We start from the raw sequence: 16,235 nt of genomic DNA on the forward strand, positions 1-16,235 counted from the left end.
GTGTTTTTATTTTAGCCATACTAGTGGGTGTGAAGTGGTATCTCACTGTGGTTTTCAGGTGCTTATTGGCCATTTTCTTATCTTCTTTGGAGAAATTTATCAAGATCCTTTGCCCATTTTCGAAGTGGTTGTCTCTTCATTATTGAGTTTTAAAAATTCTCTATCTGTGTATATATTATATATATATATTCTCTCTCTATATATATTATACTCTATGTAAGTCCCTTGTCAGATATTTATTTTGCAAATATTTTCTCCCATTCTGTGGGTTTTTTCACTTTCCTGATGGTATTATTCGATGTGTTCTCTCATGTTTCAGCATCTAGGGGTCCTACAGGTCAACTGTATACTGTCAGAAATCATCCCAAACTACCCGTTTGCCCCTTGTGGTGGTGAAATGTTTGTTCTCAGGTGGGCAATCCCAGTTGTGTTATGGGCCAATTTGCCTTTGCCCACTAGGTGTCGCTCCGTTCTCATTTCTCTTTATAAGCCTTCATGCAACACAGTGGGGACCCCTGAAAATCTTTCTCTTTAACCTTAAAAGGATTTTATGTCAAAAGTAATTCTGGACATAGAAGATCCTTGTCACTTCACCGTTTAAAGTATTCTAGTGGTTTCCCTTCATACTTAAGTCATGTGTAGACTTAATTTTGTATTTTTATTTTGTCATGACCAAAATGATTTGGTCCCTGGCTACTTCTCTGGCCTTATCTCCTGTCCTGTCCCCCGTCCTTCTCTGCTGTAGCCTCTACCTCACTGGCAGCCTTCCCTTTTATTTAACACACCAAACTCCCACGTTAGCAGTTTTGTTCTTGCCATTCCTTCAGCCTGGAGAATCTTTCCTCATATATTCTTAAAATTTCCTCTCTTGCTTTATTCAAGTCACCTTCTTCAAGAGACCTTCCCAACTACCCCATCACATCAGCAGCTTTCATCACTCTCTTCCTTACTCTGCTTTTTCTCATAGAAATACAGGGGCGTTGGGTGGCTCAGCATCCAACTCTTGGTTTTGGCTCAGGTCACGATCTCAACAGTTCGTGAGTTCAAGCCCCACGGTGGGCTCTGTGCTGACGGTGCAGAGGCTGCTTGGGATTCTCGCTCTCTCCCCCTCTGTCTCTGCCCCTCTCCCGCTTGTACTCAGTCTGTCTCTCTCTCAAAATAAATAAACTTAAAAAAAAAAAAAAGAAAATAGAAATTTCTTATTTCTATTACATGCCTACTTGTTTATTTTCTGCAGTTCCTATTACAAGACAAGACCCATGAGGGCCTGAACTTTATTTTGTTCTCTCCTATGTCTCTTTGGTGTAGCTGATACATGGTTTTAGTCAATTGCCTATTTCTATTCTCTGAAGATAAATTCTTATGAACTGTATTTACAAAACGTACAAAAATACAAAATACATTTTTACCCAACAAAATATTTGCTGCTGTTGGCTTGTTTGCCTTAGGGGTATTTCTTCTCACCACCATCTCCTGATTCTGGAGGATCCCTATGTAGACTTTTCGCCTTCTTATATTTCTGCCCCTTGACCTTTATTTCTTAGTTTGCCTTGCATCAATAGTGTTCATTTGGATGTCTAGACTTCACTGAAAATTGGGTCAATGATCTTGCTTTCTAGAGGCAAGCTCACTACACTGTATCTTCTATAGACAGGGTATAAGGAAGAGGTGCTAATGGAAACTTCTGTGCTTAAGTATAAGAGCATCACCAGCAGATTAAATAATAGACCTACTACTCAATCTTGACATCCTAGCTTGGATCTTCCTCTCAGACAATTACTTAAATGAATCCTTCCCTCAGTCACAAAATAGAATAAGTATTTGTTATAATCTTCCTGCATAGACAGCACAAAAAAACATTCAGGGAAAGAGTTCCCATTTTCATTTATTCTGTCCTGTTCCCATCACCTGTCAAAATATCCTAGATATTCTAATATTTCATCCTTCAATTCTGTCTGCTCCAATTACTTCTTGCACTAAGAAACAAGCATAAAATATTTAAAAAAAATTAAACATGACTATTTCCAAACCATTTCGTCACCCTGGTTCTTTTAATTTCCTCTCAAACAATTCAGTATATAGAACCCAGATGCTCACAGTAACTTTCTGGTCTCAATCCTTTTATACCCACAGAATGACAGGGTGGCCACACAGTTGGCTGTGAGCATTCGTGTACAAGGAGACAGACGTCTCAGCAGCCTACGCCGCTGCTGTGCCCTTACCCACTACGATGCTCACAAGATGAGCCGTGACGCATTTGCTGTCATCAGGAACTGTAACACTTCAGGAATCCAAACTTGCTGGTGAGTTTAATTCCAGCTTGTCTTCTCAGAAGACACTTGTACCCTGTCTTTCTCTAAAATTAGTGGGTGTATAGCTTTCCAGCTGGGGTAGGTTCTTGGTGACTCTGGCTAGTGGGACCTATCACAGAGAGGAATGGAAGAAAACAGCACACCAGAAAAAAGGCAGCTTGCCTACAGCTTCTTGGCCTGCCTTTGGTGCATTTCAGTTCAGGGGGGCGTTCCAGAGGCAGAATAATCCAGTACTATCCCTGCCTTTGCTGCAGTCAGGAGGAACAAGCAATGGCGTGTGGGAGTATAGAAACTCAAGTTTCAAGGATCTTGAACTTGGGAATTTCAGCACTTAATTGTTCTATCTTAAAAACATCTTCCTTGACAATGCAAGCGACCCATGTTCATTGATAATCTCAATCTAACATCCCAACTCAGTTACAAGCTCCGCTGGTATAAAACCAAGTGTCGTATTACATTTCACTTCATTTGGTCATGAAAAATAACCAAATATATGATTGGAACGTGTTCATTTATTGTTCAGATATTAATGATTTTCAGTATTGGGATCCTCTATTTATTTATTTAACATAGCCTATTACATTGAGAAAAGTATTCCTAATTCACAACGGAAATATAATTTTGTGGGAAACATAAATTGGTTGTTTACTTATAGATCTATACTAGAGACTGTAAAAAATAATAAAGGAAAGAAAAGAAAAAAAGGTTTCATTGAACACCTAAGTTATTGCTTATCTAAACATGTGGATACTACTGTTGTTTGTGCAGACCTACAATACGATGGGGTCTCTAAAGCTGGAGTCCTTTTTTCTTTATTTGGGATAATTTATTTAACTTATACTTCCTTATATATATGTTTATTTTCAAATATTGAACAGTTTCACTGAACCAAATGATAAATTATGATACTATGTTCATATGAAACCTTATAACACTTACCAGGAGTGTGAAACCTATTGACAGGGAAGCATCAAAATGATCTGATTGTAAGACTGTCCAGAGCATGAAACCAGAGGATAGTGATATACTGTTATAATAATTTTAAAACAGCACTTCTTACCTCGTCGAGGGATTAATCTGTTTATAAAAGCACATTTTATCTTCTGAAATTCAACTCATGTGAAAATGTATTTGAGTAAACAAAATGAGTAACTTTGTGACAGGAATTTCTTGAAATGTTTCTGAGACTAAGATAGGTAATCCCAGTTGTGGGATTTCATGCTCTAGAAATTTGAGTTGAAAGTCTGTCAAAATTAGGGTTAGATGGTGTCCTCCTTAAAAACAGAATGGAATGGCTAAGAGGATTTTTTTAAGAGACTTTCCAGTCTGAATACTCTAAAGCTTTTTTATTGCCCTGAATAAAATTTCTTGCCTCAACCCAGGATTATAGCTGTTTTTACATATGTTATGACATACCTTATGAATACCTAGCAGTCAGGGGATCCAGTTTCTATGTCTGACCTGGTTAGATGTTCACCAAATCAGCAGTTCTCAAGATGTGGTCGTAGGCCAGCAATATCCGCATCACCCAGGAACTTGTGAAGAGTGCCTATCCCAGGTCTACTGAATCAGTATTAATCTGATACCCTAATATTTAAGAACCATAAATCCTAGAACCATAATCCCAGTCATTTACAAACTGAATCTGTGACCTGGTGCTAATCTTGTTCCTTTACTTTCTATACAGGTCTCCTCCCCTCACAATGCTTTTCCTCTGTGCTACCAAATTCTCTGCCTCTGCCCCTTCATCTTGCACAGACATCACCACCTTCTTGAGCAGTGACCCAAGTTCTCTGCCAAAGGTGCCAGCTACCAGTTCAGAAGCTAAGACCCAGGAATGTGGCCTGGCAGGGACAGCCACTAAGAAAGCAGCCACTTCTCTGGAATCATTCTTCCAAAAAGCTGCAGAAAAGCAGAAAGTCAAAGAAGCTTCAGTGTCATCTCTTACTGCCACTACCCAGGCCCCCACGAGCAATTCACCATCCAAGCCCTCGTTACCTTTCCAAACCAGTCATGCTACAGGAACCGAGCCCTTCTTTAAGCAGAAGAGTCTACTTCTAAAGCAGAAACAGCTTAATAATCCTTCAGTCGTCTTCCCTCCACAAAATCCCCAGTCCAGCCCTAAAAAGTTAACAAACTCTTTTCCAACAGAATATCCAGATTGCACCCCCATCTGTCAAGAAGTATTGAAGGTGGGATCCTCTAAAACAACTCCTGCAGGGATGGATTTGGCCCAGAATAGCCCAAGCAGTCTTGCTTCTGTAACTTCCAAGTCTGCTCCGGAGGTGGCTCAGAAGTCAACTACTACCCCAAGTCCTGTGGCAGCTGAGGACCAAGTGCCCTGTGAGAAGTGTGGCTCTCTGGTGCCTGTATGGGAAATGCCAGAACATACGGACTATCATTTTGCATTGGAGTTACAGAAATCCTTTATGCAGTCCCACTCCTCAAACTCACAGGTGGTTCCTGCCAGTTCTCCTCAGGGCAAAAGAAATCCCAAGAGCCCTTCAGCCTCGAGTAATAAACGCCCTAGGCCTGAGGGCATGCAGACATTGGAATCATTTTTCAAGCCGTTAACACACTAGTGCTGCCCTCAGGCTTGCTGCAGGGTTTTAATATTTTACCTGTAAACTAGGAGATGGAAACGTGTTTACTTCTCAAGGAAACCTGTAACTTTTATACAAGAAAAATAATCCAGTTAGATGCTGAGTTAAGACCCCCATCTCTTCACGGGCATAGATTCTAATTCCATTGCTGACAGAGATGTAAAAACTGACTTATCTTGCAGAGATACAACTGCTCGGAGTTTTTAATCATTAAAGTTTAGGGACGCAGTGTCGGTAAAAATGTGTGGGCCTTGAAGCCCACGAGAGGCACTTTCTTTTTCATCTGTAAAACTGATATACCTTACTGATGATTGGAAATCAAAGACAAGGTACTTAAAGTCTGTAGCTTAAAGATTGGAACAGAAAAGTAATGGAGAAAAAACGTTTTAAAAAGATTTTTCCTCAAGCTCTGCGACAGGGGCAGTTTAGATAACGCTTTGACCAAATGTGAGGTTTGAGAACGTGAGGTAAAGGCCTGAAACCCTAAAGTGGTAACTAGTTTAGGGCAGGGCTCTATACACAGAAGCTACTCAATAAATACTGAATTTCATACAAGTAAACCCTATTATGACCACAATTTTAGCCACTGGCCCTTCTATCTCTTGTGTTTGGTCTAACGTAGAATGAGAGTGTTCGTGGACTAGTTCAGGAACTCTGTTTAGATCGGGTAAGTCATGATCAGAACTAGATCCTCTCTGGGATCTTGCTAGTTAGGGCACCTAGGTGGCTCAGATGGTGACTCCTGATCTCAGGGTTGTGAGTTGGAGCCCATGTTGGGTGTAGAGATTACTTAAATCTAAAATCTTAAAAAAAATATAATCTTGCTGGTCTGAGTGTGATTTTGAGGAGCAGGAGCATCAGCATTATCAGGGAACTTCTAAGAAATTGTCTCAGCCTCACCTTCACCTGTACTGACCCAGAATCTGTATATTAAAGATTCTCCAGGGTGTTTGAGGACTACTGATCTAGAAGATGCCAATGGCAAGCCAGGTTTTTAGAGGGCCATGGCATTTCCTTAAACCCTAAAGTACAAATGTGAGGTAGTGCTTGGCTTTCAGGGTCACTGGCATGTTCATCTCTTTCCTTTTGATGTTTGAATATTTAGCTTAGGGCTTATCGTAGCTTTCTGCACTTGTCCATGCTGATAGTTCCATTTTCTTTTCTTTTTCTTGGTTTTAGAGAGTGCGCGAGCAGGGTAGAGGTGGGGGGAGAGAGGGAGAGAGAATATCTTAAGCAGGCTTTATGCTCAGCACGGAGCCTGTCGCAGGACTCAATCCCACGACCCTGGTATCATGACCTGAGTCGAAATCAAGAGTCAGACGCTCAGCCAACTGAGCCACCCAGGTGCCCTTACAGTACTGTATTCTTAATCTCTGTTCTTATATGTGGGAAGTCAGCTTTTTTGATATAGGAAACCTTGAGTCACACAGAGAACCCAACCGAAGATGAGCTGAATTAGGTGGTGTGTTGGGGGAAGTGGGTAGGAAGAATGGTGTACACATCCCATCTCTCATATGTACACAAAACCCAACTGCTTTTAAAGCTTGTTTATAAATTAGGGGTCTGTATTTAGTTTGAAGAAAGTGGGGAGCATTTGAAAACCCTGAGTCTAGCAGGAAACTCTCTTCAAAACTATCTTCCTCTTTTGAGGTAGTTGAATGCTGTGTACCATGGCCCTTTCCCTGCTAGATTTGTAGTTTCCTGAAGGCAAGAATTTTTGCACATAAGAGGTACTTGATATTCATTGGATGGAACATATGAAGTAAGCAATTTTAGATGATTACCAGAACTGGAACAGTAAAAATGTACATACAGCTGATGGGGGTGAGGGGCTGCCTTACACATCTTTTTATCCTCCTAAACATTCCATTGATGTAGCAAGGTATAGCTCAGTGGTTCCTGAAGATATCTCATTAAATACTGAGATCATTTTCTAAAATTTCCTTTCTTAATCCAGTGAAAAGTTTGTTTGGTTTTGTTTTTTTAAAGCCTAAAGAAGCAATACTCTCCTTTGGGTACTGTACAGATCAAGTGAAACAAATTTTTAACACTTTGCTTGATTGGAAAGAGAAATTGTGAGTAGAAACTTTGGTTTCACTGGACTTATAAGAGGCCAAGATGGGCGGGAGTAGTGAGTAACCAGTAACAACAATACAAGCAGCACACCTATTTTCTTGGAAATGCCAACCCTGCCCCAGCATAGTGGCAATAAGCCCATGGAGGTACGAGCAGACGGACATGCAAAGGTCAGTGTTGGTTGAAAGCTATAGTACCTTTTTGCTGAACACAAGCTTTTCTCATAGCCGTTTATCAGCAACTGTACAGACGGAAACGAACCGCTCTTAGTCCCCGACACAGGAGGAAGTTCTTCAACCACAGGCTACTTATAGTAGCCAGTCAAGCCGGTGGTATTTTTAAAAGCAGCAGAGCTTGAATAGTTAAGGAAGCTTTTACTTTAATACCCTGGAGACAGAATGCCTCGCTGGACATTGGGCCACATTTATCATTAAATTTCTTTTGCAAGGATCACTGCTCAAAACGCAGTCCCATAAAACATGACCGTCAGGTACTCTGAACACAGAAACACGAAGAAACGACTAAGGTGTGGCCAGGTGGTTCCAAGAAGCCAATTTAGGCTGTGTAAACCTCACTTCGAGCTTTTCTGCATTGCTAGGGAGAGCGTGAGGGCCAGATTAACGTGACTCTTAAATTCCACTCTTCATTAAGTAGCTCACACGCTAATCTCCACATCTCTGACATGGCACAGAAGTGGGCTCCTCATCACTGTGACCATAGCAAGTGGCCAACTCCTCAAGTGCGGGCTGGTTACCTGTCTCAGCTGAAAAGGCAGCGGTTTCACTTTCTATTCTGCTTGCTCAAGAGCAATGCAAATAAGCCAGAATACCCAGGTCACAATACTGGAACGCTGATCGCATGGGAGGGACAGGAAAGGGAGAATGGTAAATGATACCAGATGGGCTCTTTTCTCCATCCAGGGCTCAGTGGTGCTAGGGTTTCACTTGTCTCTAATCCTGAAGAGGAATCTAGCTCTGGAAGCTGAGCCCGTATCTTAAGCATAAGCACAGTGTATTCAATAAAACATTTTTATTCTGTACAATATATATGTGTGTATTTAAATATATATATGTATGTATATATTTATATTTATATTTATATATATATGTATATGCAGAGAAACCTGAACCAACAAATCCCTGAGTCCGGGGAACCCAGGACATTAACAAAGGGAAAGGAAGGAGTCCATGCCCTAAAGTGTAGGAAATATGGCAACATCTTTCCCTTTCCCCCAGGCTCCCTGCAACAGAGGGAGGATTTAACATGGGAGCAGGAAGGGTGGAGGGGGTAAAGGATGGCAGGATGGGGAGCTGTGGGTCAGGTCCCCAGTCACTAGTCTGGGAAAGTAAAACACTGTTTGATCCAGCATTAAAACCAACAAATCACTGCAGAGGAAGGGACGAGACTGATTGACATGCAGCTGACCTTCGGTATGCCAAGCCTCAGCTCAGCAGCCCCACTCCTGGGCCAGCACAACAAATAGCACCTGTGGGGCCTATGAGCAGAAAAATGGAGAATGGCCCTTGAGTGAAGGGAAGGGAGACAAAGCTGAGGAACAGACCTCATGTCTCAGCACAAGGTGGGAGCATTGCCCCTGTGCCATTTCTTCAGACTCTGGGCCAAGACCTCATGTCTCAGCACAAGGTGGGAGCACTGCCCCTGTGCCATTTCTTCAGACTCTGGGCCAGCTGGGCCAGCTTCAGACCCGGGAGCAGCTGTCTTTTGTCCACAGTCAAGTAGAGATGGGCAACTTACATGGCCTTGAGAAGAGGTATACAAAAAAGGAGTGCTTTCGAGGACCACCCCCAGTTGTTGTGACAATTCCTGAAGTGCAGGGACCACACCGGCGGATCATGCCCAGTCCAGACAGTGGGGCCAAGGTGGTGGTGGTCAGCTCCCTCCGGTAGATAGGCCGTGGAGTTCCCAGGGTTGATGAGCCAACCAGGTGGACACAGAGCTGCTGAGCACTGCCCTGAATTCTGCTGTCTTCTTGAGAACCTCAGGACTGCCCCTCCCTGGCCACAACAAGCTTGGCACCTCTCCAGAAAGGTGGCAGGGAGCAAGGGGCAGAGAGCACCGGTCTCTCCCTAGCCTATTAACACACAGAGCCGCCAACAGGGGGGGCAGCATGGCCAAAAGTCACCTTATATATTGTGGGGACGGCAGTAGAGCTGTGCCTGCCTGGAGGAGTTCAGAAGCCCATGTTGGCCTGGGCCTCTCCTGCCGCAATGGCTTGCACATCAGTGACATGGCCGATGCCCTTGGTGACACCCTCCCGGAACAGCAGCTTGGCGCCCACCTTCAGGTACTCTGGGTGTTTCAGGAAGCGGAAACGTACCACTGCCTTCTCCCCTGTCCGCAGCTTGTCCTGCAGCAGATATGCCGTCACGGGTCCTGGGCAGTACCTCCCATCCCATTCTCTACCAGCCTTGGCTCTCCACCCTCAGGGGCCTATCAGGCTTCTACCCACCCAGAGTGGGGCTTTGTCCCCTTTACGGGATCAGGGAATTCTCTAGGAGTCTGGGGCCAGGCCTCCTTCCTTTCTGGAGGCAGAAGAATTATGACTTTCCCCTGGAAAAACAGCATGGCTGCGTCCCTCTCACCTTGGCATGGATCTTTTCCACCACTGCTGTCTGACGTACGTTGCCCACATGTACTGTCACCTGGAAGCCTCGCCGGAACGTGGTGGCATGGAACAGTAGAACTATCTCTGCCTCGAACACTGAGCAGATGGTGGGATTCATCTCGGGGCTCACCATCACCATGCCCTGGGGAGGCACAGCCCCCAGACCAAGGGCAGACCTTGCATTAGTCTCTCCCTCCCCCACCACCCTCACACCCTTTCCAGCTCCTGAATTTCCTCTTCCTCTAGGACTTCAAACACAAAGACCTCAACAGACAATATTCAAAACTCTCCACTTAAAACCCTTCCTTATCCCTCCCACGTCCTCTAATCCTTCTGCTAATGTTTAGTATTTGTAAGGTCCTGGATATTCAGGTTGCACAACAACGATCCACATTTAAGTATCCTGAGTATTCTAAGCCTTTTTCAAACAGTCTGTGGAACCAGCTTCTTGGGTTAGAGACTGTGTTTCCTTTGAGTTCCTCTGAAGCATCTTAGGTGCTTCTCATTCAAGCAGCCAGTGTCCCAGGCACTTCTCTGTGTTCCCTCTGCAACCCATCCTCCCACCTCACCTTGCGAAGAAGTGCACGGTCAAAGTCCCCGAGGGCCAACGTAGCAGCCTGACCAGCTCGCAGCACACGACAGGCAGAGCGGTTGCGTTGGATGCTGCATACTCTCAGCTCCAGGAAGCAGCCATCGTCCGTGGGGCCCACTACCAGCTGGTCTCCCTCACGGCAAATCCCACTGTAGCCCAGACGGCAGGTGGCACAGCATCAGCCTAGGCCCCCCCCCCCCCCACAACCTGCTTCTCTGTGAGGGTCACCCAGAACATTCTTTCCCTTCTAAGGCTGACTCCCTCAGGTGGGGGGGAAAGACCCTAAACTCTGGCATGTTGGCAGGGGAGAGGCCCAGTTCAAGGTTCAGACTCTGAAGGCTAATACCTGGAAAGGCCAGTAGTGATGGCTAGAGAGATACCTGCTGCTTTGACACTGAGTACCTGGTCCCTGAAAGAGCAAATTATTCCCTTGGGTTTCACTCTCTGCTTTGAAAAGAGTCTTAAGGGATCTTTTATTTCCCTACATGCAAATGAAGTCAGTTGAATACATCTGGGGCTCAAGACCCACATTTCTCCCTCAGGGGCCGGGAGATGCCCAGTGAGCAGCAATACTGCTTGTTCCCTCGTGAACCAACAGACTAGCTTTTTCTAGCTCTTCTCATTGTGACAGCCCAATCCAGAAACAAGCACACAGTTTGAAGGGCTCTGTTCAACTCCAGGGTCCTTAAGGCCATGACCCAGCATATGGGTATGTGAGGGCTGAATGGGGTAGGCAGCAAGCAAATCAAAGCAATTCACCTGGAAAGTGTTCCTCCAACAACAGTCCCCACCTCTGGTACTGTGTAGATTTCATCCACCTGAAGCCAAAGAAAATGCTATCAATGGCCAGCCAAGCCCAAAATCTCAAAACAGGCTCAGGGCTCAGTCAGAAATAGTCCCTCCCAGGGGCGCCTGGGTGGCTCAGTCAGTGGAGCGTCTGACCTCCGCTTGGGTCATGATTTCACTGTTCATGAGCGCAAGCCCCACATCAGGGTCTCTGCTGTCAGCACAGAGCCTGCTTCAGATCCTCTGTCCTCCCCCACTCCCTCTGCCCCTCCCCTCCTCACATACATGCTTTCTCAAAAATAAAAATAAACAGTGCCCCCCCCCCCCAGTTCCTCAGCTCACTGCCCGTTCAGGTGGCCAATTACCTGAAACTCTGTCAGCTGCTGCATGAGTTCCTCCTGCTCCTTGCTGTTAGTAAGTGGTGGCAAGATATTCAGAAAGACTTTGAGCAGGTCCAGACTCTCTCCAGACACGCTGGACAGTGTGAAGATAGGAGTGACACTGTAAAGGAAGGCAGCGAATGGACAGATAAGGAAACTTCTAACAGGAAGCAGAGGCTAGAGCTCCATGTGTGCAAAAGTGAGCTTCTGGGGCAGGGGTGGGGGGCAGGGGTACCTCTCTCCTATCTGCTCACCTTTTCAGGAGCTGAGTCCTCTGTCTGTGAGCCAGCCAAGGAGTGTGGCTCATGAGGCTTATCTCAGGGACCAAGGGAGACAGCGAATGCCTGGCATAGCATTTTGTCTCCTGGGTTCCAGGCACTAGCAAAGCTCCAGGCTGGCTACCACAGACTCCCTCCCACAATGCCAACCAGAAAAACCACAGAACTGAGCCACAACTGGTCTGGACCTGGGGTGGGACACCACACCCTGGGGCCCCATGGCAGCCTTCCCTGTGGATCAGGGCTCTGGGGTGAGAAAGGCTTACTTGGGTGACTGGGCAAACTGTTGGGCAGCCGTGACAGCATCATCCTCGGAGGTGACCAGCATGGGGACCTTGTGGCAGCCAGGCTGCTTGAGGACCCGCTCTAGCTGTCGTACCGTCCTCTCCACTGTGGTCTTGGCACACAGGTCCACCTTGCTGACCACGATGAAGAAGGGCACTTTCAGGGCCAGGGCTAGCCCCAGATGTTCCCTTGTGGTGCCAGCTGCCTCAGAGAAGGAAGGCAGGCAGTAGGAGAAAAGGGTGAGAACATGGGAGGGAGCAGAGGGAACAGGAGAGTTTGTCTGGCTCCCAGATTTGAGGAGGCCCAGGGTAGGAGAGTCAGCACCCCCCTCCAGCCCCATCCCTGCCCCGATGCCTCGTACCAATCCCAGTGTTAGCACTGACGAGGAGCAGGGCACAGTCAGGGCAGTATGAGGTGAGGCCAAAGATGGTGGTGTGTAGGTACTTGTGGTGGCCTGCCAGGTCGATGAAGGTGATCATCTTGGAGCTGCTTTCACAGATCTCTTCTGCCGTCCGTGAGTCACTGTAATTCACCACCTGGCCCAGAGCCCAGGGCTCTCAGTGCCCCCTGCCAGCCTCCCCAACCCTTTAAGAGTTGCCAGGACCTAAACCGGTCGCTGGGTGACCCTGCCTCTTAACCCTGAGCCCCATATCTGATTTGATCCAGCTGATTCCCCATTTGTTTTCTAAGGAGACAGAGCTTGTTCAGTGCCCTCAGGGTCGTCTTCTACACTACTCCGACAAGTCTCCACACTCTGCCCTCGGACTCTGTCCTTCACCACTACCATCCCATCCTCAGAGTCTGGCCCCACTGGGTCCCGCTGATTTCATGCACCTCTCCCTTGCTGTTAAAGCCCAGGATCTCGAAGCTGATGCTGGAGGTTCGGCCAGACTGAATCTCATGCAGGTGGCGGAAAAGGTTGAGTCGAGCCCGGCCCCGCCCATTGTCCAGCTCTCCCTGGGTCAGGACTCCAAGCAGAGTCGACTTCCCTGAGTCCACATTGCCCAGGACGGCCACACGGAGGTCTAGGAACTGTGGATGAATTGCCAGAGGTAAGGGCTCCAATCCCTTACATCGCTCCATGGATGGTTGAGTTAAGGGCAGTGACACTCCCTGGGGACCAAATAACGACCTGGACACCCCCAGGTTCCCGGGCCAGTGAACAACCTGCCACCAGAGGCCCTCCTGGGAGCGTGGGCGTGAGAGATAGGGAAGGGTGTGTGCTCACCTGTTGGTTGTCAGGGACCTTTCGTACCAGCACCTCGGTAATCTTCCGGGGCATGTCGCTGTCATAATCCACTTCTCGCTCCCGGAGAACAGTGATGTCTGCCCCGACCCTGTCATCACAAAGCCATACTGCCACACCTCAACTTTATTCTCCTGCCCCCCACCTTCCGCCCTCTGGACCAAATGGCCTTCCCACACCTCCCAAACACCCTACTTCACTTCTTATCACCCTTCAATCTATCCTACGTCCTTTGAAACAAACAAATCTTAAATCAAGGAGCAAAAAAGCCTAGGTCCAACATGGAGGAGCCCAGAACACTAGCCTTCCCTACTTTAGCCTTTTGTCAAGAGTAGGCAGCAGAAGGAAAGTCCCTCCTTGGCCCCTCGGGCCCAAGATAACTGGGTATTCACAGGTCTTCTCCAGAGGCGGGTGAGGAGAACCGAGGGAGAATGGGAAGCATACTTCTCTGCCATCCGGTGTAGGGTCTTGAGGGATGCCCGCATCTCCTCCTCGGCCAGCCCCACCAGCAGCCCATTGTCCTCTACCCCAATCTGGTAGACAGCCTCACCGCGGCCCTCCTGGAGTCGCCACTTCATCTGTGTCACCAGGTGCTCAAAGCGGTACTGGGATGGATTCACCAGCTTCAGCTTAGGACAGGTGAGGTATCGTAAGAAAATAAGGTCAGAGATACTCCTCCTAAACCCACGTGCTTCCCACCTGTCCTGCTCCAAGGACCAAGACCTTCCCTTCCTCCTTAACTGCCCCCCGCCCCCCATCCCTGGCCTCCTCTAACAGTCAGTCCCCCTCCATCAGAATGAGGTGCAGGGCCCTTACCCTGAATCATATTCCTAAACTGCTATAGATAATGAAATTGAAAGGATCTCAGAAAAATCACGCACCACCCCCCCCACACACACACCCGAGCCTAAGACTCACTTTATATTCGATGTTTCCATCTTCAGCCTGAAAAGAAACAGAGAACAGTTACCACACGTTGTCCTGACCCAACTTCTGCTTCCCTTTGATTCTTGCTGGGGCCCAGGCAGCTAACTTGAGAGAGCAGGAAGCTCAGTGGCACCTGCTTAGACAGGTGCCTGCCAAAGGTCATTGGCAGACAAACCCTCTACTCAGCCCCAGTGGACCTCTCTGAAGGAAAGGCCTCTAGGAATACTGTGAGTCACCCATCTAAGCCAGAAACCGAACCCTTAGCCCCTCCTTTCTTTGATCAATGGTGGTACATTCTTCCTAGACACAAGTTCACCCCCTCCTTTCCCCTGGGGCCTCAAAGTTTTGTCCCCAGGGGTCTAGATCTCCTCCGTGTTCAGGCTGCTGAGGCCCTTCTTTGCTACTGGTCTGGAAGACACCATTTCCTTCCTGCCCACCCCTCCCCGCTGATGTCCTCAAGAGTAAGAGGCTGCAAGAGGTTCTGGATCAGGGCCAAAGGGTGAGCTCAGTACTGGTCACTATAAGCCTGATGAGAGAGGAGCCCAGGTAAAATGAGGGGCAGGGCTCCAAAGCTGGGGCTGAGATGAAGAGAAGAAACTCAGAAAATGCAAAAAAGGGGACAGACTCCACCAACCAGACTCACATGCCTCAGATGATGAAATCCCGAACCCACCCACATAATTTCCTCTACCTCTTCCCTCTATCAGGTGACCCACCAGAGAAGCAACCTGTTGCCTGAGCCTTCCCCTCTAGGGAGCAACGGGGTAAGAGATTTGCTTGTTCTGCCTGTCCTGCATTTTGGCACTGCTCCTCCCTGGCCATTTCTTTTTCTTTTTTCCTTCCTGTCATCATTCCATCTCTCCAACGCCTTCTGACTTCCAGGCTCTCACAGGTCTTCACCCACAATCTCTACTTCATGGAATATAAGGGAGATCTTTTCCCATTAGCAAAGACCTTCCTTTTTATCATCTTGCTAAAAATGAAAAATTAGGATGGGTGGCTGCAGAATAGTGGTAGAAGGATGACGGTCTAGGCCAATAGTTCTCAAAGTGTGGCCCCAGGACCAGGTAGCATTAGCACTGCCTGGGAACTTGTAAGAAATGCAGAGTATCAGGCCCACCTCTGACCTACTGAATCTGAAACTCCAGGGGTGAGGTAGCAATCCAGGGGATTCTGATACATGCTAAAATTTGATAACCACTGGCTCAGCTCTTCCCCTCAGTCCTCCTTTCCTAAGAGGGACGAAATAGCAGTTACTCTCTGCTTTAGGGATAGATGGAGCAAGAATGTGGAAGCTGTCCCTATTTCCTCATAGGACAAAGGGCGGGAAGACCTAAGCCTGACTGTTGTCTGTTTTTACACTGTGTACTCAACGATACAGACGGAACATATTGCTCTTTTCCCCAGTACTCCCCTGTGGAACAAGTTTAGAAAACTCTCTCCTCATCCCAGGATTGAATCTCCCTCCCTTCACAAGGATGAAGCGCGGGTATTCTACTCCGCTCTTTCCAAGGGGATAAAAGTGGGATCATCTTTTCCCACTACTCTTCCTGAGGTTACTGGACCAGAATGGGAGGGATCCTCCCTCCCCACTCTTCCTCGCTGGGGTCTATCTGACCAGAGGGAAGGTACTCCCTGGGGTCTTAGGACCGGAAGGAAGGGTTCTCCTCTCCCCTCCGTGTTCTGACACCGGAAGGGGGTATCAATTCCCTCTGTCCCGCCTCCCTGGAGTACCGGGACCGGAAAGAGTGGTTTCCTCTCACCCGCCACTTCTTATGGAGCTCACCTCGGGGGGCAGGTACGGAGGGTTGTTGGCTTTGCCTCCTCTGTTCCTTCCGTTCTTCTTTTTCCCTTTCGGGCCCCCGCAGCCGCTGCTGCCGCCGGCCCCCCTTGCCTTAAGGGTTCCGCCCACGGCCGGGCCTCCTCCGGGCCGGCAGCAGCCGCCGAACAGCTCCGATACCCGCGAGTCCATCCGCCGCTGCCGCCAGCCCCCCGCCCGGCCCCTCCCCCCCCGCCACCACCACCGCCGCCGCCGCCGCCGCCGCCGCCCCTACTGCCACCGCCGCGTCCGGCCAGCCAGAGGAGAGCGGGGTGGGGCCCTGCGCAGGCCACGCCCCCACCCTT

The 16,235-nt window shown here is 47.9% G+C and overlaps 2 protein-coding genes across 4 annotated transcripts in view; one reads left to right on the forward strand and one right to left on the reverse strand.

Moving 5' to 3' along the window:
* Nucleotides 1-8,035, forward strand: part of POLH (DNA polymerase eta) — a 40,825-nt gene extending 32,790 nt beyond the window's left edge. Inside the window, exons 10-11 of one of the 2 annotated variants that reach the window (XM_030315593.2) lie at nucleotides 2,134-2,303; nucleotides 4,000-8,035. In XM_030315593.2, coding sequence (XP_030171453.1) covers nucleotides 2,134-2,303; nucleotides 4,000-4,894 — 1,065 coding nt within the window. In that variant the 3' untranslated portion in view covers nucleotides 4,895-8,035. The remainder of the gene's footprint in view (nucleotides 1-2,133; nucleotides 2,304-3,999) is intronic. The other variant, XM_030315595.1, reaches the window with a different exon arrangement.
* Nucleotides 6,879-16,109, reverse strand: GTPBP2 (GTP binding protein 2). 2 transcript variants are annotated; one of them, XR_003968848.2, is made up of 13 exons: nucleotides 15,898-16,109; nucleotides 14,103-14,129; nucleotides 13,629-13,813; nucleotides 13,167-13,275; nucleotides 12,773-12,970; nucleotides 12,300-12,474; nucleotides 11,920-12,139; nucleotides 11,361-11,496; nucleotides 10,969-11,027; nucleotides 10,187-10,358; nucleotides 9,595-9,759; nucleotides 8,618-9,359; nucleotides 6,879-8,552 (listed from the first exon to the last, which is right to left on the reverse strand). XR_003968848.2 is itself a non-coding variant. In XM_030315596.2 (12 exons), the coding sequence occupies exons 1-12, from the start codon at nucleotides 16,081-16,083 to the stop codon at nucleotides 9,183-9,185; spliced, it is 1,809 nt and encodes a 602-aa protein (XP_030171456.1). In that variant the 5' UTR covers nucleotides 16,084-16,109; the 3' UTR covers nucleotides 6,879-9,182. The 2 variants fall into 2 exon arrangements, 1 of the variants encoding a protein (XP_030171456.1); XM_030315596.2 differs by having other exon boundaries at nucleotides 6,879-9,359.
* Nucleotides 16,110-16,235: the final 126 nt, after the last annotated feature.

The sequence above is a fragment of the Lynx canadensis genome, chromosome B2 (genome assembly GCF_007474595.2).
Source record: "Lynx canadensis isolate LIC74 chromosome B2, mLynCan4.pri.v2, whole genome shotgun sequence".
Taxonomy (NCBI): Eukaryota; Metazoa; Chordata; class Mammalia; order Carnivora; family Felidae; genus Lynx; species Lynx canadensis.

Excerpts from the sequence above, each read along its gene's own strand:
- GTPBP2 (XM_030315596.2), bottom strand. The coding sequence starts at position 16,083 with ATGGACTCGCGGGTATCGGAGCTGTTCGGCGGCTGCTGCCGGCCCGGA. Across the intron at positions 11,497-11,919 it reads CAGTTTGCCCAGTCACCCAA|TGTCACTCCTATCTTCACAC; the intron begins GTAAGCCTTTCT and ends CTTCCTTTACAG. Across the intron at positions 9,760-10,186 it reads ACCGTGCACTTCTTCGCAAG|GGCATGGTGATGGTGAGCCC; the intron begins GTGAGGTGGGAG and ends GTGCCTCCCCAG.